The sequence below is a fragment of the Podarcis gaigeae genome (genome assembly GCF_964106915.1).
Source record: "Podarcis gaigeae genome assembly, chromosome: 12".
In the NCBI taxonomy this organism is placed as follows: Eukaryota; Metazoa; Chordata; class Lepidosauria; order Squamata; family Lacertidae; genus Podarcis; species Podarcis gaigeae.
Window position 1 is genome coordinate 2,934,896 of NC_139688.1, and position 24,859 is coordinate 2,959,754.

At 49.6% G+C, this 24,859-nt stretch overlaps 1 protein-coding gene across 2 annotated transcripts; it reads right to left on the minus strand.

Moving 5' to 3' along the window:
* Positions 1-5,553: 5,553 nt before the first annotated feature.
* Positions 5,554-22,755, minus strand: LOC310827761 (zinc finger protein 783-like). 2 transcript variants are annotated; one of them, XM_083704172.1, is made up of 9 exons: positions 22,726-22,755; positions 21,385-21,552; positions 20,825-21,225; positions 14,699-14,825; positions 13,463-13,570; positions 12,478-12,600; positions 11,174-11,275; positions 9,913-10,020; positions 5,554-8,843 (listed from the first exon to the last, which is right to left on the minus strand). In XM_083704172.1, the coding sequence occupies exons 3-9, from the start codon at positions 21,215-21,217 to the stop codon at positions 8,101-8,103; spliced, it is 1,704 nt and encodes a 567-aa protein (XP_083560298.1). In that variant the 5' UTR covers positions 21,218-21,225; positions 21,385-21,552; positions 22,726-22,755; the 3' UTR covers positions 5,554-8,100. The 2 variants fall into 2 exon arrangements, with proteins under 2 accessions (XP_083560298.1, XP_083560297.1); XM_083704171.1 differs by having other exon boundaries at positions 22,665-22,729.
* Between the last annotated feature and the right edge of the window lie 2,104 nt (positions 22,756-24,859).

Here is a 24,859-nt window from a genome sequence, read left to right on the forward strand (position 1 = left end):
GTGGAATGTGATGTGTGCAGTGAAGCTTAAGTCACGCAGAGCACCTGTAGTGAAGCTTCCTCTTTTTTTGTATTATTTTTCATTTTCTTATTTTTAGGAGAATATAATGTTTTATATTTTCAATTTTAGTTTATGTTATTATGTTTATATCCTTGTAATTTTGCTTTTGTGTTTTCTTCTGGTTTTGTATTATTTGTTCATTTTATTCAATGCTTGTTTGTATGATGTATAAGTATAAATAAATAAATAAAAATTAAAACAAAAACAAAAATCTAAAGTAACCACACAGACGCACAAAAAGGATTGAGCCCTGTGGAACCCCACGTTGAAGGTTCCACAGGGCTGAAAAGCACTCCCCAAGTAGCACCCTCTGGAAACGACCATCTCAGTAGGACTGGAACCACTGTATAGCGGTGCCATCCACCCCTAGAGTCGCTCCAGAAGGATACCATGGTCAATGGTATCGAAAGCCACTGAGAGGTCGAGAACAATTAACCTCTTGACAGAGGTCATCATACAGGGCAACCAAAGCAACTTCTGTGCCAAAACCAGGCCTAAACCCCAATTGAAATGGATTCAGAAAATCAGTTTCTTCCAAAAGTGCCTGGATCTGGTCTACGGCCACTCGCTCCAGAACCTTGCCCAGGAAAGGGAGATTAGCAACTGGCTGGTAGTTACCGGTAGGTAGGTTTCCACCTCCCTGGCCCAGCCAGCTGTTCCCTCCCTGCTGGTTTTGATCAGCCAAGAGGGGCAAGGTGGTCGCCCTGACTGATCCAACACCCTGTCCACATCCTCAAGCCTTAGCAACTGAAACTCATCCAACACAACAGGACTAGACTGTGCTCTGGACACCCCATGAGATTCATCTGCTATAACAGCAGAGTCAAGGTCTTGGTGGCTGCAAGCGATTTTACTTGGAAAATCAATACAATCCAAGTGGTTAAGAAAGCCCAACAGAGACTCCAACAGTATTGCAAAAGAATGATGTCAATCAACATTTGATGATCTCCTTCTACCGGTCCACAATAGAAAGTGTCCTTTCATACTGCATCACGGCGTGATATGCTGGTTTGACATCATCTGATAGGAAGTGCCTACAGAGGGTGGTGAATACAGCACAAGATATTATGGGCTGTCCCGTGAATCCGCTGGATGACATCGAAGAACGTTGCCTCAGGAGAGTGAGGAAAATTCTCAGGGATGATTCACACCCTGGCCGGCACTTTCTTGATCTCCTGCCCTCAGGGAGAAGATATAGAAGCATGATTAGTCACACCAACAGGGTGAAGAACAGCTTCTATCCCTGGGCCGTTAGGCTGCCGAATGAAAAAAATAACAATAGGGCAACTGACTTGCGGGTTTGGTGTGTGTGTGTCAGTAAACGAGGGGAATTAAGACTAAGAGAGCTTAGTGGGGGGGTGCTTGTGTAATCTCACTGTACAGTATACAAGTTGTACAAGTGACAATAAAGTATTTCAATTTCAATTATCCTCAAAATGCTTTGCAAACAAGTCACAGCGAGCTACCGTTGGTTCTATCACCTCCTTTGGGTCAGCCTGTAAAAGGCCCCGTACAACCCAGAAAAGCTCTGCTGGATGACATAACGGGGATGCAATGGACGCAGCAAAGTAGGGTTTCTTTGCTTCCTTCTCTGCCACTGGGTAGCCTCGATAATGAGCCTTTACCAGTGTTCAGTTGCATTCACTCAGATCGTTCCTCCCCTTGCGTTAAAGCTGTCTCCCAGCTTGTTTCCTCATCTTAAGCTCTGGAGTATACCAGGGGGCCAATTGGGCTCCACAAGGTGGGAGAGGGAGGGCACTCACAGGCAATCATATCAATAACCCAAGCCATTCGGGTGTTCCAGAGGTCAGCCAGAGCTTTGACAAGGACCACCAGTCATATCAGCCGGGAAAAAAACCAGAGCCGTTTGGAACCCCACTGGATCCATCAGTCTCCAAGGGCGGGCCTTCCTAATAGGTCCCCCACCTCTGTGGAGGGGGGAAAGTGTTAACATCCTTTTTTAAAAAAAATAATATTTATTAAAGTTTCAAAAAAAGTTACAAGAATAAGAAAAAAAAGAAAAAGAAGCAAGAAAATACAAAATACAGAAAAATAAAAACAATTAAAAACAATTAAAAAAAACAAATCAACCTTTCCATGTCTTGTCTTTCATTTACTTATTTCCCTGACCTCCTCACACCTCCCTTTTTTGTATTCTAGTTCAATTTGTTATTTCAGCAAATCCTTTCCATTTTTGCTTTTATCTTAATCATTTAACCTAATATATTATAACTTTACATTCTCACCTATTTACAATCCATTTTTACATACTCCTTTGTAACATTACTGCTAAAACCACATAACTTCATTCGAACATCCTTCTAACATTCCTTAATTTTACAATGTTTCTGTAAGTAGTCTTTAAATTTCTTCCAATCTTCTTCTACCGACTCTTCTCCCAGGTCTCGGATTCTGCCAGTCATTTCCGCCATTTCCATGTACTCCATCACCTTCATCTGTTAACATCCTAAATCTTAACAAGAAGTGATCAGAACATGACAAGGGACTGATGTCAATGTCTCCCACCCTCAGATCACCCACTTCCTGCTCAGCCGAGAAAACAAGGTCCAGAGTGTGGCCTGCCATGTGGTGTTGAGCCAGTGACATGTTGGGACAGCTCCATGGTCCTTATGGCAGCCATGAAGTCCTGAGCCGCCCCAGAGCTGGCTGCCTTGGCATGGATGTTGAAGTCTCCTAGATCCAGCAGTCTCGGAGTCTTCAACACCACCTCTGAGACCAGCTCTGTCATCTCAGGCAGGGAGACTGCTGGGCAGTAAACCAACAGAATCCCTAATCTGTCCCATTTCCCCAATGTGAGGAGCACACACTCTAGATTCCCACCCTCAACTGGACCAAAAGCCTGGAGATAGTCTCTATAGACCACAGTGAGACGTGGGTGGCGCTGTGGTCTAAACCACAGAGCCTAGGACTTGCCGATCAGAAGGTCGGCGGTTTGAATCCCCACGACGGGGTGAGCTCCCGTGGCTCGGTCCCTCCTCCTGCCAAACTAGCAGTTCGAAAGCACATCAAAGTGCAAGTAGATAAATAGGTACCGCTCTGGCGGGAAGGTAAACGGCGTGTGCTGCTCTGGTTCGCCAGAAGCGGCTTAGTCATGCTGGCCACATGACCCGGAAGCTGTACGCCTCGGCCAATAAAGCGAGATGAGCGCTGCAACCCCAGAGTCGGCCACAACTGGACCTAATGGTCAGGGGTCCCTTTACCTATAGACCACAGCAACTCGCCCTCCCTGACCCTCAACTCTGGCCTGATGCTGCACTGAGTACCCAGGTGCGCACAGCTGGGTGAGACCAACTCCACCCTGCTGACCCACCCAGGTCTGTGTGATACAAGCCAGACCAGCCTCCTCATCCATAATCAGATAATGGATGAGGGAGATTTTATTCTGGGCCATCCTGGCATTCAACAGCAGCAGTTGTGGATCCAAGGGCTTGGTGATATGACAACCACAATTCCCCAAATTGGAGGAAGGGCTGGCACACAGCACAGTCACTAACTGCCTGTGCCATGTGCCCCCTGCCCGGCCTGCCCCTCCTCCCACGCCATCCCTCCCCCTCCCCAGAACCACTGAAATTGGGCCATTGGCTGCTGTGAAATTTAAAATGCCAACTACGGAATTGGGTCTTACCGAGTAAAGAAATAAAATGAAATTACCAGGTATCCATGGCAGTATTTCAATTGGGGGGGGGGGGGCTGTTGGAATATTCTAGATTAAAATAAACCTGTAATGGCTTTGAACAGTTGCTAGGCAACGGAACATTCCCCCAGCAACAGGGGTCCTTAGAAGGGCATGTGATCAGTTGAGTCTGGGTCAGTTTAAATGAGCATGTGAAAAAACAAAAAAATTCCTTTCAGTAGCACCTTAAAGACCAACTAAGTCAGTTCTTGGTATGAGCTTTCGTGTGCATGCACACGAAAGCTCATACCAAGAACTGACTTAGTTGGTCTTTAAGGTGCTACTGGAAGGAATTTTTTTGTTTTGACTATGGCAGACCAACACGGCTACCTATCTGTAACTGAAGCATGTGAAAAAAGTCAGCCTTAGGTCTCTGGCCGGATGGCTAAAAGGAGAAAGAGATTGTTTGTTTATTTGATTTTGGATTTTTTCCTCTTTATTAATGACCAGTGTAAAGTTTTGTAAATAATAAAGACTCTGAGAAACAGAACCAAATGGTGTTTATTCCTGTAGTGGGGATTTCACTAGGAGATAGCTGGAAAGCTGGTGTTGCTGCTGATGAGGTAAAGAAGTAAAAGACGCAGCAAACTCTAGAAACTACCACAAAAAGAGAAGAAAACCCAAGAGTAGATGATGCTCACGCATCAACAATATAGCAGGGGCAGTGAGGGCAAGAGGCAAGAGGCAAGAAGGAGCAGCAAACGCAAATGGTATCCTGGTACAGGGGGCTCCTTTCTGGATATGGCCACATCACCTTCTCTCCATCCAGTTAAGCGAGAAGAATTTACAGTTCAAAGAAGCATCCCAATTGGTCAAATGGCGAGAGGACCAGAGTGGCCTGGCATGTGGCCTGCAGGCTACAGAATTTGCACTCCGGCCATAAAATAAATTATAAAAAAAGCAATGGTGTTTCCATCATCCGTTGTTGTTGGCATGCACCTGTCTAGAGAGACAAGGAAGTGTGCTTTGGGGTGAAGTCAAAACGCTGCGTTAGCAACACCGAAGGGACTTCCCCAGGGCACAAGCCTGGGCAGTGTGTCTGGAGGTCCAGGGCTGCCCAGGTGACAAGCCCCTCCTCTCAGCCTCGCTGGTGTGGTCCCAGGGAAAGCAGAGCAAGATGTTTGGCACTAGCTTGGCTGTTGGAATTATTATTATTATTATTATTAATATTAATAATAATAATTTATTTGTACCCCACCCATCTGGCTGGGTTTCCCCAGACACTCTGGGCAGCTCCCAACAGAACATTAAAAACATGATAAAACACCAAACATGAAAAACTTCCCTCAACAGGGCTGCCTTCAGGTGTCTTCTAAAAGTCAGCTGGTTGTTTATTTCCTTGACATCTGATGGGAGGGCATTCCACAGGGCGGGGGCCACTACCGAGAAGGCCCTATACCTGGTTCACTGCAGCTTTGCTTCTCGCAGGGAGGGAACTGCCAGAAGGCCGCATGTTGCCTGTCATTATTTATAGAGTTTCTGTAATTTATAAGCCTGTGGACTCCACTTTTTTCAGTTCCCCAGCAGTCACCACCATGACCAACTAAACGTACCTTAAATAACGCAATGGTGTGGCTAATGGGAAAAAATCCCCTACTACAGCTATACAAAACAATGGACCCCACACATATCCCAGTGAGTTAAAGTTACTCGAGTTTGTCCCAGGATTTTGCGGTAACTCTTTTATGTCTGCTCAACTCTAATAATAATAATGATAATGATAATGATAATAATAATAATAATAATTATTATTATTTACACCCCACTCATCTGGCTGGGTTTCCCCAGCCACTCTGGGCAGCTCCCAACAGAATATTAAAAACACAATAAAGCACCAAACATTAACAACTTCCCTAAACAGGTCTGCCTTCAAACAAGGCACTCCAAAATGAAAAAGTTACGCACTAGGTTTTTTTTTTGAATTTTTATTTTCATAATTTCAGCAATGTTTCAAACTCATGTACCGGCTCCACAGCAAAGAGGTTACAGGAGTTTCCTGGAGTGGGAATTAATCCCAAACTGGGGATAGGGGAACAGAGCCTTTAAGTCCACCCAGAATTTGGCAGAGAAGCTTCCTTCCAGCGCCAAAGCAGATGTCGAGCTGGCCCCAGAAGGACTCTCAACCACCAAGGGGATGGCTTGCTATAAGAACTTTATGCTTCTCCAATGGGGAAGGAGCCATCGACGCAGCTTTAAGGGCAGCAAAAGCAATGGTCCCTGAGTCAGTCTTGACCACGGGCCATGGGGACTGGGCTGATAGGAGCAGCAGGTCAACCTGCGGAGAACGTAACTCGCAGGAAAGCCTATCAGCTGGTGGCAAATTCCCTCCTCTTCCATGACCCACTGATTATGGTATAAGGAGCACGATTCACAACTCCAAGGGGACAGGGGAAGACGCCACAGCGACAAACGGAGCTTAAGGAAGTGTTCCAAGTTCCTATTTATAAAAGGCGGGTGCATAAGGAAATCTTCCAGAAGTTGAATATCCCGTAATATGGTGGGGACGACAGGAAGGACTCAGCAGCCAACCTGCTTCAACCGAACTGCGGCAAAACATCTCCTTGGACCCCTGCTTTGGAAAGGCAATAGGGCAGATCCAGAATCTCTGAAGTCCGGGATGAAGCCCTACGGAGGGATCCAGAAAACTGGAGAACCTGGCAGCTTAAGGCTGGCACGCATCACAGATCCACAGGGGATCACCTTTGTCAGAGCGGCTGCCCCTTTAAGAAGGCCCCGATCCACCTCCATGGGGCAGCAGCAAGCACCTAATGAGGAGCTCTGAGGCCTTCAGTAGCCCAGAGGCAGCGGGCACGGAGGAAATGGGGTCGCTGGGGGGTTGAACAGAGGAGGCAACGCGAGCCATCCCTTCTGGAGCCTCTTCCCTTGGCAGATGGTGAAGGAAGTGGCACTGCCAAGGTAATTCCTTGCCCCTGCCCTACACCCACTGTACTGGGTTCATGGCTAGACCCCACAAACCACCGGGCATTCAACGTGCCACTCTAGGGGGCTTCAGTAGCTGTCTTTGAGGAGAGGACCCCAGAACTGGCCGCTGCAAATGTCACTGGAAAGGCCGCCCCCTCGTTTGGGTATTTTTGGGGGATTTGTGCCTGTGGCCCCGGGGAGGGGTGAGGAGGCTGTGCCAAACCTTCCACAAAACTGGAGCTGCTGCTATCAAGAGGGGTTCACGTCTCAGCACTGTTGCCTTCCCAGCCCCACTGATCTCTGGGCATTCAGCGTGTGCCACCCCCCTGCAGGACGGGCAGGTGCGTCCCTCAGGCAGACACAGCCCGAGAAAAAAGAGGAAAGTTTGCCAAAGGAAAAGGAACTGGGGCTTATTGAGGTCGCAGAAACGGAGGAGGACTGCAGGGGGAAAATTAACAAGGCCCTCTCCGCCTGTATCCACGGATGGTATGTGGCCACAGCTTTGCCACACCGCAAAATCCTAGCTGGGCCCATCTTGGCCAGGGAGAGGGACCCCCTCCCTTCATAACGAGAGGCTTGGCCATCCCAGGAACGCTGCTCCACAGTCTGACCCACGTGAGGACTCAAAAGAGAGCGGTGCAGCAGGCCTGCAGTTTAGTCCCTGGGGATTACCGTATTTTTTGCTCTTTAAGACACACTTTTTCCCTCCTAAAAAGGGGAAATGTGTGTGCGTCTTATGGAGCGAATGCAGGCTGCACAGCTATCCCAGAAGCCAGAACAGCAAGAGGGATTGCTGCTTTCACTGCACAGTGATCCCTCTTGCTGTTCTGTCTTCTGGGATTCAGAATATTTTTTTCCTTGTTTTCCTCCTCCAAAAACTAGGTGCATCTTATGGTCTGGTGCGTCTTACAGAGCGAAAAATACGGTATGTCCTGGAGGTTTGCACGCAAAGGCAGGAAAACACACACACACACAACCCGAGTGATTATCCCCACCTTACTGGGCTCTGTGAGGCCTTGCAAAGGCTGTTGGAGATTCCTGGGAGGTGCAAGCCTTAAACCCCAGCACAGGGAACCAGGCCAGGGAAACTTAGCAGGGAAAGCACTTTCTCGTCCCACTGCAACCTCGCCTTCCAGGCTCAGAGAAAGTTGTGCCAAATCTTGGGCGGCCCTTTCTGCTTGCTTCTCACCCCCAGCCTGGCTCTCCGTTTACCGGTCTGCCTTCCTGCCACCTGCACAAAGCCACACAAAGGCTTCCTGCACAAAGCCACAAAGTTGTGCAGGTCTCGGGGGAGAATGCCCTGTTTTCTCCAGAGAGAAGGGTCCCCGGCTGCCTTGCTGAGCTCAAAGGGTCTGCCCGGAGAACACTCTCTGTGCCTGTTTGAGGGCCGCCCCCTCAACGACGGCGGGTCGAATTCTCCCGCCTCAGGCCCTCAAGTCTCCTGGGACTCGTCCAGCGGTGTTGCACCTCTTGCAGTGGAACAGGCGGGCTCCGCTGGGCATCAGGGTCCCTTTGTAGGACAGCCACGACCCGCAGGTGTGGCAGCGCCGGCTCTGCATGCGGCTGTGGTTTTCCAGGTGTTCCAGCAGCAGCCCCTGGTGCACAAAAGTCCGGTCGCATTGTGGGCAGCGGAAAGGCCAGTCGTCCGAGTGCATCCGCCGGTGGGCGGCCAGGGCGGCCGGGTCAGTGAAGTAGACGCTGCACTCCAGGCAGGGGGCAGGCCGGCCGGGCGCGGGAGACTGCTGGTTCTGGTCAAAGGCAGGCGGGCCAGCCTTGCTGCAGACAGAACAGGGCAGGGCCCAGTCGGCCGAGTGGACGCGCTCGTGGACGGCCAGCGACTTCTGGCTGGAGAAGCACAGGTTGCACTGGGCGCACGGGAACTGGGCGCCGGGCGCATGCGTCAGAAGGTGCTGCGAGAGCTGGCCCTGGAAGGCAAAGCTCCGGTTGCAGCCCGTGCACTGGAACTTCCGCTTGCGGCTGTAGGGGTGGTCGGCGGAGGCCGTCCGAGGCGAGCCGTCCGCGGCACACATCTCGCACTGGAAGAGGTTCCCTTCGACCGCTTTCCGCTCGGGGTTCTCCGTCGCGCTGGGTTGGGCGGCTGACTTCTCGTCGGTTTCCTCCTCCTCCTCCTCCTCTTCTGCGGCCCTGCACGGCGTATGGCGTCCAGCTGGGGCAAAAAGCAAACTGTCTTTAGGAAAAGGGGGCTGGGCAGGGGCAAGGAAAAGTCTCCTGAAGCTCACAGGAAACTGTTAGATCGTTGGGTCCATCCTGCTCAGTACTGTCTACACTGGCAGGCAGCCGTTGTGGGGGATTTCAGATGAGGACATTCCCAGCCCTATCTCGAGAGGTCACTGGGAGCCGAATCTGGGACCTCCTGCATGCCAAGCAGAGGCTCTATTGCTGTGCTCCCCTAAAAATAAAGCAAGATTCTAGTCCTCACTGTTCTAAATCAAAGGCTGATTTAACAAAGGTGTCAGAGTGTTGCTCCATGTAGCTCTGTATTGCCTACACTGACTGGTAGTTTCCCCCACCTTGCCGAGAGATGCGACTGGAGATTGAGCCAGGAACGTCGCCGAATGTTTTAATTTGTTTTTGTTAATAATCTTACTGACTTATTCTTTTTGCAAACCACTTGGAAGTTTCAACTTTTGAATGGAAGAGGTAAAGGTTTTGGATTATCACAAAAGATGTGGGAGGAAAGGATTAATAACAATAGGACCCACAAAAGGGAGGGTGGAAGTCCAGGAGATTCCTTGGAATCTTGTTTTTATTATTTATGTGTGATAAATTCTCTGTAAAAAAGTATTTGGAAAACCAAATAAATTTTATATTAAAAAAGTTTTTACTTTTGAAAAGTTAAAATAAGAATAAGACTAAAAACAGATTATAACTACAAGGCACTTTCTAAACATCTGGGAAAGCTTTCCTAAGCAAGAAAGTTTTTAGCAGGTACCGAAAAGAGTACATAGTGAAGGCTGATATCAAGAGGCAGGGAGTTCCACAGTTTAGGTGCCGCCACACTGAAAGATTGAGTAAAGATCTTGCAGGATGTGGGTCTGGCTGAAGAATGCTATGGATCTTTAGGCAGCCTCAGCATCTCCCCAACAGCTCTATTCTATGCCGAAAACTAAAAGGCCTTCCTCCTCTTTGCAGGGGGTTGGTCTAGATGACCCTTGGAGCCCCTTCCGGCTCTACGGATTCTTTGATTTTATGATTCTTCCCAAGCCAGCCCTCACCTGCTGGAACCAAGACCTGCTGATCCTCAATGGGCTGTTCATCTTCTTCCTCCTCCTCCTCTTCTTCCTCCTCCTCCTCCTGTTTAATCCAGGCAGGAACAAGGGGCCCTGTGGATGAGAGAGAGGGGAGACCGAAACTGGTCATCATTCCCCAGCAATCTTTTACGCCCCCTGCTGCCCCCCCCCAAAACCCAACCGTCATTTTACCGATGGGAAAAGGCCGACATGCAGAAAAAGTCCAACGACAGCAGAGGCTGCGGACAAATGTCATGGCACACGGAGCTGCTTTTTTGTTTATCAAATCACTTTAAAATATGTATACTGCTGCATCATGAAAATATATATTTTAAAGCGGCTTACGGCAACAAAAGCATAAGACCATGGGGAGGCAAACTAAGGCCCGGGGGCCGGATCCAGCCCAATTGCCTTCTACTGTAAATCTGGTCCACCGACGGTCTGGGAATCAGCATGTTTTTACATGAGTAGAATGTGTCCTTTTATTTAAAATGCATCTCTGGGTTATTTGTGGGGCATAGGAATTCATTCACTTCCCCCCACAAAATAGTCTGGCCCCCCACAAGGTCTGAGGGACGGTGGACGGGCCCCCTGCTGAAAAAGTTTGCTGACCCCTGATCTAAGCTTTAACTTTCTGTAAAGGATTTCTTTTAATAGTTCCTATGGGTAAAGACATTGGTAGGCAAACTAAGGCCCGGGGGCCAGATCAGGCCCAATCCCCTTCTCAATCCAGCCAGCGGATGGTCCAGGAATCAGCGTGTTTTTACATGAGCAGAATGTGTGCTTTTATTTAAAATGCATCTCTGGGTTATTTGTGGGGCATAGGAATTCATTCGTGGTTTTTTTTCAAAATATAGTCCGCCCCCCCCCCACAAGATCTGAGGGCCAGTGGACCGGCCCCCTGCTGAAAAAGTCTGCTGCCCTGCATAAGACCATTTAAAAGCGGAGCCCAATTAACCATGGTGGAAGGAAGCGTTCTTAACTGCCTGCCTAGGACTGGCGGAGTACGGTAGGTGTTTAAACGTTGGGCACAGAAGGCGCCTGCTAAATCTCTAGCGGCAGGGAGTTCCGCAGGACCAGGCTGACGACGCTCAAGACTCGGTTTTCTCATTGTCGTCAAATGAGCCTCACCAGCCCGGAGAATGGTCAACGGTGCTGCGCTGCTGGTCTGTTCTTGGTGCTCATCCCAGGGCCCAGATCCAGGAATGGGCTCCTGGTTCTGTGCCCAAGGGGCCTCAACACTCACCGCTGCCGGGGCTCGCGGGAGACACAGGCTCTTCCTTAATGTGGATTTCCTCCTGCTCTTCCTTAATCTGCAGCCCCGTCTCGTCTTGAACAATGTGGAGTTCTTTGGGAAATAAGGAGGAAATTACTGTATACAGTCATACCTCGGCTTACACAGATGCTTCAGGTTGCGTTTTTTTGAGTTACAGACCGCCGAAACCCAGAAGTACTGGAACCGGTTACTTCCGGGTTTCGGAGGTCGTGCATGCACAGAAGCACTAAATTGCACTTTGCGCATGCCCAGAAGTGCCGTATCGCAACCCGCGCATGCGCAGACTGCGGGTTGCAAATGCTGTGGGTTGCAAATGTGCATCCCGCACAGATCACGTTCGCGACCCGAGCATCCACTGTACTCCAAATGATTTTTCTGGGAATCTAACCTCAGGCCCCCCTTTTTTTGCTATGGCATTTGGGGAGCCTCTGACCCCAAGTCCAGCTAAGAACCAGGGTGGATAAAAATAAATGATTTTTTAAAAAAATAAAAAAACGGATTTTTTTTAATTCAAATTGGATTTTTAAAATAAAAGGCTTTTAAGTTATGTTATAGTACAAAGGCTATTCATCAGGAAATAAGGATTTTTAAAAAGTTTTTCATATAGCAGACTTTAAGTTCCTCCATGGGGCATACCAGGAGAAGCAGTCCAGTTCTGGGCACCACAGTTCAAGAAGGACACTGACCAACTGGAACGTGTCCAGAGGAGGGCAACCAAAATGGTCAAAGGCCTGGAAACGACGCCTTATGAGGAACGGCTAAGGGAGCTGGGCATGTTTAGCCTGGAGAAGAGGAGGTTAAGGGGTGATATGATAGCCATGTTCAAATATATAAAAGGATGTCACATAGAGGAGGGAGAAAGGTTGTTTTCTGCTGCTCCAGAGAAACGGACACGGAGCAATGGATCCAAACTACAAGAAAGAAGATTCCACCTAAACATTAGGAAGAACTTCCTGACAGTAATAGATGTTCGACAGTGGAATTTGCTGCCAAGGAGTGTGGTGGAGTCTCCTTCTTTGGAGGTCTTTAAGCAGAGGCTTGACAACCATATGTCAGGAGTGCTCTGATGGTGTTTCCTGCTTGGCAGGGGGTTGGACTCCATGGCCCTTGTGGTCTCTTCCAACTCTATGATTCTAGGTGTCTATAGGTACGAGGGTCCATCAACACCCTTAGTTGAAATATGCAGTGGTACTAACCCACGAAAAAAGAACAACAGAGCCATTCAAATAAGAACTGTGAAACTGAGGGGTCCTGCCAGGGTCAAGAGGACTCACCCAAGTCAGGGTCGATAGCGAGGTTCATTTCTTGACCCTCTTCTGGGTCGTCAAAGGCCCTCGCCTCCTCCTTGACCTCTTCCCCATTCCAGGAAGAAGCGTCCGTTGCAGCGATTGGGGATCCTGAGCCCAAGGAATGAATTTTATTATTACGGTCACAGACCAGTCGTCCGGGTCACTTACAATATCAGGAAAACCATAAAACACAACAGGGATACACTGAATTGCAATTGGGTATAACAGAGACAATTCAGATATAGCGGCAGTTAAAAAAATATACAGTGGTACCTCGCAAGACGAATGCCTTGCAAGACGAAAAATGCGCAAGACGAGTTTTCCGTTTTTTGAGTCGTTTCGCAAGACGAATTTCCCTATGGGCTTGCTTCGCAAAACGAAACGTCTTGCGAGTTCTTGCAAGCTTGTTTCCTTTTTCTTAAAGCCGCTAAGCCGTTAATAGCCGCTAAGCCGTTAATAGCCGTGCTTCGCAAGACGAAGAGACTCACAGAACGGATTAATTTCATCTTGGGAGGCACCACTGTATATGTTAAATCTTGGTCACTAAAATATAACCTAAAATTATCATTTAAAACCTTAATCATTTTGGTAGTACAGCTTGTTCCCTACGTTTTATGGCAGTCGCACTGAATTTGGCCACCCTTAGCGTAATTTCCAGATCCTTGTCCTCTACCAGGAGTTTTAGACATTGAAGTTCGGACCCATTTGGAGATTTTTGTATAACAGGAGTGATAAACACCGAGCATATATCTGCCGGTGCGGCTATATATCTCTCAATTTCTCCAATTTTATAGTCGGGGCACCTTGAGCACTCTCGGTGTCCATTATTCTTTGCCTGACCATAGCTTCTGCCTAGCCCAACATCTTGCTCATGTGTTTTCAACCCCAAACAGCAACACTGCCGCCAGGAAAGTGGAGAGGGCCATTTAAGGGAGAAGGGGCTTGATCCCTCATCACCCCACCCACCTACCTGGATCCACAGGCAGCTCCTCCGCCTCCGAGTCTCCTGGGTCTTCCACACGGGGTTCCTCCCCTCGCTCAATCTGGGAGAGGATCCTGGGCTTGGAAATGGCATAGTCTGGCCACGGGAAAAGGAGAGGCAGTCAGTCTCATTCAGAACAGGGTGGTGGGGAATGCACAATGGGCAGAAATGCCAGGGGGGCACGAGGAAGAGGATGGGGGGGGGGGGGAGAGAGAGAATGAACATTAATTGGAATATAGAAGCAGCGTGCCCAAAAGCAGGTGTGGAACAGATTTTTTTTCCCACAAAGCAAAACATCCTTGATTGTTGAAAAGGTCACAACTCCTGCACCCTGGAGGAACTTACCCCTTTCAGCATATACTAAAAGTTATGGACCTCATGAACAAATCCGAATAAAATATACACACAATGGCAGAAGGGATGTTCTGTGATCTTCTAAACCACCATTTGTTGGTTCTGGATGACACCACAAGCTGTGCTCAGTCAAAAAATGGGAGTCAAGACGTTTGAAAGTTGTGGCACAGATTTGATCTGATTTATTATATCCCCTACGCCACTTTTAATTCAAACATCTACTTCCTTTTAAATGTTGGTTTGCTTTGTTCTTGTTCTTACGGTCTACTTTGCAGTTCCGTTCTGCGTTTTCACATCATGAACCGAGACCTTCGGACGAAGGACGGTACACAAATTCGATAAACAACAATTGAAAAATAGCATTTGACTGACATTGGAGTGAGACTGAGTTGAGAAATAAGACTAAGAGCACATATTGATATAGGAATGTATTAGATAATATTTAAAGAAGTATACTATAATAAGAGTACATTCATTTGTAAAAATGGAATATACAACGGGAAAGACAGGAAGTCTAGTGAGTTGGTATGTATATGATTTTGGGGGGGGATTTGTTTTAGTTTTTTCTCTTTGTTCTTTTTTTGGTTTCATTTTCTTTCTAGGTATATAAAATTTGCATATAATTTTTGTATACATGTTGGAAATCATATTATAGTAAGTCCTGTAATGTAATATGATAACATTTATCGATGTAATATAAGAATGTTAACAAATAAATAAAATGCAAATTAAAAAAAAAAAAAGAGAGAAATAACAATTGAAAAATAGAATGGCCTTCAAAGCAGCTTACAAGCAACAGGCAGTAAATCATTTGGGAAATTTAAGAGGGAAAGAGAGGCACAGATCCCATCTGGGTGTCGAAGCTCTTACCAAGCGACACCAGCATCTCGTAGTTGCTGCGCATGACCCCTTTGTACAGCTCCTTCTGCCCCTCGTCCAGGTTGGCCCACTCCTGAGCATCAAAATGGACCGAGATGTCGCCGAAGGTCACCGGCACCTGGGATGGAAAGAGTCCCAAACGTCAGAGCCCCCGCCTCCGTCCGTCGCGTCCAGAGATCTTTCCCCCTCCACCCACTTTTGATCTCTTCATTCAAGGAAACAAAACGCAGCTCAGGCCTGGGGGGGTCTCAGCAAATCTTCCCAAGAGGTCTTGCCCAGTAGACCTGAAGGAGCGTCTCCACCCCCATCGTTCAGCCCGGACACTGAGGTCCAGCTCCGAGGGCCTTCTGGCGGTTCCCTCCCTGCAAGAAGTGAGGTTACAGGGAACCAGGCAGAGGGCCTTCTCGGTGGTGGCGCCCGCCCTGTGGAACGCCCTCCCATCAGATGTCAAAGAGATAAAGAACAACCTGACATTCAGAAGACATCTGAAGGCAGCCCTGTTCAGGGAAGTTTTTAATGTGTGACATTTTCATGTATTTTTCATCTTTGTTGGAAGCCGCCCAGAGTGGCTGGGGAAACCCAGCCAGATGGGCGGGGTGCAAATAATAAATTATTACTATTATTATTGCCCCAAGGAAGCAGCTGCGAGGACTGAATGCCCACCGCTCTCTAAGGCTCCTGGCCCAGTTCCTTCCCCAGCAGCTCAGTTGTCTTGGTGCTCTTTGCTCCGCCCTTTTCAGACCTCTACTGCTTCTGGGAGACAGGAGATAGGAAAGCTGGTCGCAGCAGGAGGGGGAGACTCCCTGTCTTCTTCCACAGGCTGCCAACACACAGCTTCCAATTTTGGGCTGACCTCTGCCACAGCCTCTTCCTGCTCACTAAACCTCACCAAATTCCCAACACTGCTCCCTCCTTTCCTCTGACCACTGGGCTCTGAGCCTTTGTCCCCTGGGGGTTCCCATGGGGATTCCCCGCGTCCAGCCAGTGCATGTCAGGTCAGGACTCCGCACCATTTCAAACAACACAGGGAGTATACCAAAAGCTAAAAACAAAGAAGGGATCGTTGTTAAAAAGTAAATTAAACTCCGGTAGAATGTTTGAAAATCCATAACAACACAGATGGTAAATAAGGCACAGTATAATAATAATAATAATAATAATAATTATTATTTATACCCCACCCTCCCCAGCCAGAGCTGGGCTCAGGGCGGCTAACACCAGTAAAATTACAGTAAAAACATAATAGGAAAAAGAAACCAATTTAAAATACAGTGGTGCCTCGCAAGACGAAATTAATTCGTTCCGCAAGTTTTTTCTTCTTGCGAGTTTTTCGTCTTGCGAAGCACGGTTCCCCATAGGAATGCATTGAAAATCAATTAATGCGTTCCTATGTAGACCGCTTGCCAGGCTGGCGGTGCGGAGAAGGGCTTTTCTCCCCACCGCAAGCCTTCAGGACAGGTACGGGAACAGAGGGGAAGGCGCGCAGCGCTTCTCCTCTGTTCCCGGGGCTTGCGGTGGGAGGAGGGTTTTTCCTCCCCACGCCAACATTCAGAACAGCATTCTGAAAGTTAGCGGTGGGAAGGAAAACCCTCCTCCCACCGCAAGTCTTCAGGACAGCCATCCGAAGGCTGGCGCGGGGAGGAGGTCTCTCCGCCCCACCACCAGCCTTCGGAGCAGCCTTCCGAAGGCTGGCGGCGGAGGAGGTCTCTCCGCCCCCCACCAGCCTTCGGAGCAGCCTTCCGAAGGCTGCCGGTGGGGCGGAGAGACCTCCTCCCGCCGCCAGCCTTCGGAGCAGCCTTCCGAGGGCTGGCGGTGGGGCGGAGAGACCTCCTCCCGCCGCCAGCCTTCGGAGCAGCCATCCCAAGGCTGGCGGCGGGAGGAGGTCTCTCTGCCCCACCGCCAGCCTTCGGAGGAGGTCTGAGGACAGTGGGGAAGACGCGCTGCGCTTCCCCGCTGTCCCGGAGATTTCCCTATGGGCTTTCGTCTTGCGAAGGAAGCCCATAGGGAAATTTGTTTTGCGAAGCGGCTCCAAAACGGAAAACCCTTTCGTCTAGCGGGTTTTCCGTCTTATGAGGCGTTCGTCTTGCGGGGCACCACTGTACAGGTTAAAATGCAATTTAAAATGCAGCCTCATTTTAAAAGTAGCCCATAGATCAAAACCATAAGGGGAGGGAAACATAAGGGTCAGACTGAGTCCAAACCGAAGGCCAGGCGGAACAGCTCTGTCTTGCAGGCCCTGCGGAAAGATGTCACGTCCCGCAGGGCCCTGGTCTCTTGGGACAGAGCGTTCCACCAAGTCGGGGCCAGTACTGAAAAGGCCCTGGCCCTAGTTGAGACCAATCTAACCACCTTGAGGCTCGGGACCTCCAAAGTGTTATCATTTATGGACCTTAAGGTCCTTCGCAGGGCATACCAGGAGAGGCGGTCCTTTTCTTCCAAAGCAGACCGTTCCCAAAGGCCTGTCGGAATAAAGGTGTCTTCACTTGCAAGTGGAAGGACAACAAGGAGGGACTCCAGAGGTCATCTAGTCCAACCCCCGGCAAGGCAGGAATCACAGCGAAAGAAATCCTGACAGACGGCCAACCAACCTCTGCTTCAAAAAAACCTTATGTTATGTTGGAGGGGATGCCAGGAAGCCGGGAATTATGTTCACATGTGGTGGGGGTGTACAATTTTTCTGGCAAAGGATGTTAAAGCTGACTGAAAGTTCAGAGGCGGCATTATTATCAATTTACGACGGGGTGGAAGGTTCAGAGACTGTGAAGGACTTGCTCACAAATTTATTGACAGCTGCACGAGGGGCAAGCAGAATATAAAACGGAAGAATGGTATAAAGAGGTGTGGCATAGACCTATTAATTATAAATTAACATGTGCCTTTAAGGTAAGATGGGGACAATGCAGGAGAAATGATTTTGAGGAGATCTGGAAGGTGTTTGTAGAATTTGTACTGTTAAAACGGAAAGGGGTCAAACCATCGCAAGAGGTGTTGAAATTTTGGGAGGTTGGATAGTTACAACGGAATGGTCTCAGTGGTGGGGTGCACATGTTTATTCTTATTTATTTATGATTATTACTTTGTCTAAAAATAAATAAAAATAAACCTTCCGTGAACGACAGTCCACCACCTCCCGATGGGAGCCCATTCCTCTTCCCCTCAGAAAGTTCTTCTTGATGTTTATTTTGGAATCTCCAGGCCCAACCAATCTCACAGGGCTGTTGTGAGGATAAGATGGGGATTGTCACGTAAGCTGCCTTGAACTCCGTGGAGGAAAAATGGGATGCAAAAGCAATGAAGAAAAAGAATCGGAGTGAAAGAGTCCCTATATACAGCTTGCACCTTAATATCAGCAAGACAAAGGAGATGATGTTGGTCTTTTGGAGGAAGAGAGGAGAACTAGCCCCGCTGTGTGGAGAGAGTCTCTTCCTTTAAAGTCCTAGGAGTTTATCTCAGTCAAGACCTTACTTGGAAAATCAACACAACCCAGGTGGTTAAGAAAGCCCAACTGAGACCCCATCTCCTCAGAGTATTGCGGAAGAACAATGTCAATCAACATTTGATTCATTCCGAATCTGACCGGACACAGGTTAGAGCTCAACGTCGAGCCTACCAAGTGGCGATAGCGACGGTGAAGAAGAATTTCTTCACCGCCTCTATTGCATCTGCAGAAAACAGCAGCAGGAGACTTTCTCAGGTGGTTCACAATTTAGTGGAACCACCTGCTACATTGGGGCCCAGTACGGAACACATGTTCTCCTGCAATGATTTTGCAAAGTTTTTTGCAGATAAAATCGCTCAGATTCGGGAAGAAGTAGACTCCACAGTGGGAGCAGGGCTGGGGCGGGAGAGTGCTAGAGTTATGTCTAGTCAAGTTGAGTGGGATCAATTCCAATCTGTTACCTCCGAGGATGTGGACAGGCTGCTTAGACGAGTGAAACCAACCACCTGTCTCCTTGATCCTTGCCCATCCTGGCTTATAAAAGCTAGCCGGGAAGGGTTGGGCGATGGGCTTCGCGGGGTCGTGAATGCTTCTCTCTGTGAGGGAGCCTTCCGAGACCCGCTGAAAGAGGCGGTCATTAAACCGCTTCTTAAAAAACCATCTTTAGATGCTGCCAATATGGCCAACTATCGCCCAGTCTCAAATCTTCCATTCTTGGGCAAGGTGATTGAGCGAGTGGTTGCTGAACAACTCCAGGCACGCCTGGAAGAAGCGGACCATTTGGATCCCTTCCAGTCGGGATTCAGGCCTCATCATGGGACTGAAACTGCCTTGGTCGCACTGGTTGATGGTCTCTGGCGGGCTAGGGACAAAGGTGAGAGCTGTTTCCTAGTTCTGCTGGATCTCTCAGCGGCATTTGATACCATCGACCATAACATCCTTCTGGACCGTCTTGAGGGGCTGGGAGCTGGGGGCACTGTCATACAGTGGTTCCGCTCCTTCCTCCTGGGCCGTGTTCAGAAAGTGGTGGTGGGGATGAGTGTTCAGACCCCTGGGCTCTCACTTGTGGGGTGACTCAGGGTTCTGTCCTCTCCCCCATGCTTTTCAACATCTACATGCAGCCGCTGGGAGAGATCATCAGGAGGTTTGGGCTGGGTGTTCATCAGTATGCGGATGATACCCAGCTCTACCTCTCTTTTAAATCAGAACCAGTGAAGGCGGTGAAGGTCCTGTGTGAGTGTCTGGAGGCGGTTGGAGGATGGATGGCGGCTAACAGATTGAGGTTGAATCCTGACAAGACAGAAGTGCTGTTTTTGGGGGACAGGAGGCGGGCAGGTGTGGAGGATTCCCTGGTCCTGAATGGGGTAACTGTGCCCCTGAAGGACCAGGTGCGCAGCCTGGGAGTCATTTTGGACTCACAGCTGTCCATGGAGGCACAGGTCAAATCTGTGTCCAGGGCAGCTGTTTACCAGCTCCATCTGGTACGTAGGCTGAGACCCTATCTGCCTGCGGACTGCCTTGCCAGAGTGGTGCATGCTCTGGTTATCTCCCACTTGGACTACTGCAATGCACTCTACGTGGGGCTACCTTTGAAGGTGACTCGGAAACTACAACTAATCCAGAATGCGGCAGCTAGACTGGTGACTGGGAGCGGCCACCGAGACCATATAACACCAGTCTTGAAAGACCTACATTGGCTCCCAGTACGTTTCCGAGCACAATTCAAAGTGTTGGTGCTGACCTTTAAAGCCCTAAACGGCCTTGGTCCAGTATACCTGAAGGAGCGTCTCCACCCCCATCATTCTGCCCGGACGCTGAGGTCCAGCGCCGAGGGCCTTCTGGCGGTTCCCTCATTGCGAGAAGTAAAGCTACAGGGAACCAGGCAGAGGGCCTTCTCGGTAGTGGCACCCGGCCTGTGGAACGCCCTTCCAGCAGATGTCAAAGCGATAAACAACTACCTGACATTCAGAAGACATCTTAAGGCAGACCTGTTCAGGGAAGTTTTTAACGTGTGATATTTTATTGTATTTTTGCTTTCTATGGAAGCTGCCCAGAGTGGCTGGGGAGGCCCAGCCAGATGGGCGGGGTATAAATAAATAATAATTATTATTATTATTATTATTGATGATCTCCTACCGGTCCACAATGAAAGTGTCCTTTCATACCGCATCACGGTGTGGTATGCTGGTTTGACATCAACGGATAGGAAGAGCCTACAGAGGGTGGTGAATTTAGCACAAGATATTATGGGCTGTCCTGTGAATCCGCTGGATGACAACGCGGAAGAACGTTGCCTCAGGAGAGTGAGGAAAATTCGCAGGGATTGTTCACACCCTGGCCGGCACTTTCTTGATCTCCTGCCCTCAGGGAGAAGGTATAGAAGCAGGATTAGTTGCACCAACAGGGTAAAGAACGGTTTCTATCCCTGGGCTGTTAGGCTGCTGAATGAAAAGATAACAACAGGGCAACTGACTTTGGGGTTTGGTGGGTAAACGAGGGAAATTAAGACTAAGAGAGCTGAGTGGGGGGTGTTTGTGTAATCTCACTGTATACAAGTTGTACAAGTGACAATAAAGTATTTCAATAAAAACCTCCAAGGAAGGAGCGTTCAACACACATAGTTTGTATAATTTACACATAATTTGTAGTGCAAATTAAGCCAAACGGGGCAAGGTTACCTGAGGGATTTCTCCCTTAACGCCCGGAGGAAGCCTCAGGATCCAGAAGTTGCGGTTCTTCAGCAGGTTCTCCAAGTTGTCCAGCCTCCTCTGGAGTAGGCTGTTCTCCCGGATCAGGGCCCCGAGCGCAGACAGCTTGCTCTCCAGCTCCTGCCCCATCTCCGCCACCACCCTCTCGCAGACAACCCACTTCTCCTCCGCAGCCACCATCCTCCTCTCCAGGCCCTGAAGCCGGGTGCCGTGAGAAGGAAGCGCCGTGTCTGTGTCTTCCGCAGCAGACCACAAAGACGTCTCCGGGACGGGCACCTTCCTCTCCCCGTTAAACGTGGCCTTGCAGGGCGCCGCAGGGCACGACGGCAGCTGGCGGCCGGATTCTGAAACCTCAAACTCCATGGCTTGATCTGCAAGGGTGGAGGAAATGGAATCAGGAAATTGTAGAGTCGGAAGGGCCCACCAAAGGTCATCCAGACCAACCCCGTGTTTTTCAAGCGCTGGATGAGAATCGAGCCTCCAACACTATTGGAGAGCAGGAAAAGAAATGCCTTTCAGAGGCCGCTTACCAGAAGCTGTGAAATTTCACCGCTGGGGACAGGGTCCTGGGTAAGAGTCGCTTGCCAGGTTTTGATGCCCCTTATCGGAACCAAAACACCAAAGTTGGAGAGAGATGTGCGCCGCGTTGGGGATGCCCTTCACCCTAGGAAAGGGGGCCTTGGGGAAAAGTTGACAAGCTGCCAAGAGGGAAGAAAGCCAAAAGCTTAGATGCAGGGCTCCTGCTGCACCCCCAGAAGAATATTTCGAAAGCAGCACAGCCCTCAGCTCCTTCGCTGCACCCCCAAAATAATCAGCAGGAATCTTCCCTGCCTCTCTTCTGCTTTATCCGACCTAAGGCGTCCTCAAGGAACCCCCAAAGTGCTTTGCTGCACCCCAAGGCACCCTGAAATGCAAATGATCAACGTTTCTACACCCCAAGGCACCCTGAAATGCAGCTGCCTAGCCCTTCTGCACCCAAGGCACCCTGAAATGCAGCTGCCTAGCCCTTCTGCAACCCAAGGCACCCTGAAATGCAAATGATCAACGTTTCTACACCCCAAGGCACCCTGAAATGCAGCTGCCTAGCCCTTCTACAGACAAGGCACCCTGAAATGCAGCTGCCTAGCCCTTCTGCACCCAAGGCACCCTGAAATGCAGCTGCCTAGCCCTTCTGCAACCCAAGGCACCCTGAAATGCAAATGATCAACGTTTCTACACCCCAAGGCACCCTGAAATGCAGCTGCCTAGCCCTTCTACAGACAAGGCACCCTGAAATGCAGCTGCCTAGCCCTTCTGCACCCAAGGCACCCTGAAATGCAGCTGCCTAGCCCTTCTGCAACCCAAGGCACCCTGAAATGCAAATGATCAACGTTTCTACACCCCAAGGCACCCTGAAATGCAGCTGCCTAGCCCTTCTGCACCCAAGGCACCCTGAAATGCAGCTGCCTAGCCCTTCTGCAACCCAAGGCACCCTGAAATGCAAATGATCAACGTTTCTACACCCCAAGGCACCCTGAAATGCAGCTGCCTAGCCCTTCTACAGACAAGGCACCCTGAAATGCAGCTGCCTAGCCCTTCTGCACCCAAGGCAACCTGAAATGCAACTGTCTAGCCCTTCTGCAACCCAAGGCACCCTGAAATGCAACTGCCTAGCTCTTTTGCACCCAAGGCACTCTAAAATACAGATGATCAGCCCTTCTGCACCCAAAGACACTCTGAAATGCAGCTGCCTAGCCCTTCTGCACCCCAAGGCACCCTGAAATGCAACTGACCGGCCCCTCTGCGCTCATCCCCCATCTCTTTGTAATACCCTCAGCCCGCCCAGCCGCTTCTCTCCCGCTTTTGTCTCCCGCGCAGAGCCCCACACTTGCCTTGGGTCCGTGGGGCCGGCACTGCGCATGCTCGCGAGGACCAGGCCTGGGCGACGAAGCCGCAGCTCCCCGGGAGCGACTCGGCACCGCCACCTGCGGGCCAGGAGGAGAAGCGCAGGGAGCCGGCCGCCGGAGGGCGACGCAAGATCCCCGCTTCACCGGATTGGCGCACAGGGTGGAGGTATTTGCATAGACACGCCCCCTCCCATGCACGGCGCGGAGATCCCTGCTCTTCCTTGCGCTGTCGAACTACAACTCCCATCATCCCTTTTCCACGGGGCACGTTTGCTGGGGCTGATCGTTGCTTATCTATGGTTGTATTTATTTGTTGCAGACTTATTTTATTTTATTTTATTTTATTTTATTTTATTATTTTATTTTATTATTTTATTTTAGGTTGCATTTGTTGCAGACTTTTAGAAGACATCTGAAGGCAGCCCTGCTTAGGGAAGCTTTTAATGTTGTATTTTAATATTCTGTTGGAAGCCACGCTTCCCTGAACTGAGCTGCCTTCAGATGTCTTCTAAATGTCAGGTAGTTGTTTATCTCTTTAACATCTGGTGGGAGGGCGTTCCACAGGGCAGGCGCCACCACCGAGGAGGCCCTCTGCCTGGTTCCCTGTAACCTCACTTCTCGCAGGGAGGGAAGCTCCAGAAGGCCTTTGGCGCTGGACCTCAGTGTCCGGGCAGAACAGTGGGGGTGGAGACGCTTCTTCAGGTCTACTGGGCCTTTGAGGCCATTTAGGGCTTTAAAGGTCAGCGCCCACACTTTGAATTGTGCTTGGAAACATACTGGGAGCCAGTGTAGGTCTTTCAAGACCAGTGTTATGTGGTCTCGGCGGCCGATCCCAGTCACCACTCTGGCTGCCGCATTCTGGATTAGTTGTAGTTTCCGTGTCACCTTCAAAGGCAGCCCCACATAGAGCGCATGGCAGTAGTCCAAGCGGGAGATAACCAGAGCATGCACCACTCTGGCAAGACAGTCCATGGGCAGGGAGGGTCTCATCCTGCGTACCAGGTGGAGCTGGGAGACAGCCGCCCTGGACACAGAATTGACCTGCGCCTCCATGGACAGCTGTGGGTCCAGAATGACTCCCAGGCTGCACACCTGGTCCTTCAGAGGCATAGTGACCCCATTCAGGACCAGGGAATCCTCCACACCCACCTGCCTCCTGTCCCCCCAAAACAGTACTTCTGTCTTGTCAGGATTCAACCTCATTCCATTAGCCACCATCCATCCCCCAACCACCTCCAGGCACTAGTTCAGCCCCCTGGAATCTTTGCCCAACATGGTTCTCGAACCCACAACCCTGGTATCGATAGTCTCCTGCTCTACCGACTGGCATTCAGTTAAGGTTTACTCACGAGTTAGACCCACTGAAATCAATGAGCACGAATAAGTTAGGTCCACTCATTTCAGAGGTTCCACTCGGAGCAGAACTCAGTTGAATGCCGCCCTCATTAACTGCGGTGTCATTGGCGGTGGTGCAAACTTCCCCACTGCTGGAGCCCATAAGAGTGCGAGCAGATGGCAGTATGGCTGGTGATACTGCCGATGGCCCCTCCGTCACTTTGTGAAAACTCGATGACTTTTCAGTCTCATGTTGAGGATGATGCAAACACTGCAGGGTGTGCAGATCGCAGAAGTGCAGAACACGGAATTGGGTTCAGAATTCTCTTCCTTCTTTAGAAGTGTCTTGTCCCTGTGGCTGCAAATATATCCTTGTAACTTTGTGATCTAGCAAAATCTTAAAAAGCTGGAGAGCTGGAGGAATAAGGTGGTTATGGTCAGGTTATTATGGGGATAATAATAATAATAATAATAATAATAATAATAATAATATTTATACCCCACCCATTCTGCAGGGTTTCCTCAGCCACTGTGGGCGGCTCCCAAAAGATTAAAAACAGAATAAAACATCAAACATTAAAAGCTTCCCTAAACAGGGCTGCCTTCAGATGTCTTCTAAAAGTGAGATAGTTGTTGATTTCCTTGACATCTGATGGGAGGGCGTTCCACAGGGCGGTTGCCATTACCGAGAAGGCCCTCTGCATGGTTCCCTGTAACCTCACTTCTTGCAGTGAGGGAGCTGCCAGAAGGCCCTCGGAGCTGGACCTCAGTTTCCAGGCTGAAC

What these genes read in the sequence shown, in the direction of transcription:
- LOC310827761 (XM_083704172.1), bottom strand. Translation starts at nt 21,217, where the DNA reads ATGGAGTTTGAGGTTTCAGAATCCGGCCGCCAGCTGCCGTCGTGCCCT. An exon ending in TTAAGGGAGAAATCCCTCAG is followed by an intron (nt 14,826 to 20,824) that starts GTAACCTTGCCC and finishes TTTCCATCCCAG; the next exon opens with GTGCCGGTGACCTTCGGCGA. An exon ending in GCAGGTCTTGGTTCCAGCAG is followed by an intron (nt 8,844 to 9,912) that starts GTGAGGGCTGGC and finishes TTTTTGCCCCAG; the next exon opens with CTGGACGCCATACGCCGTGC.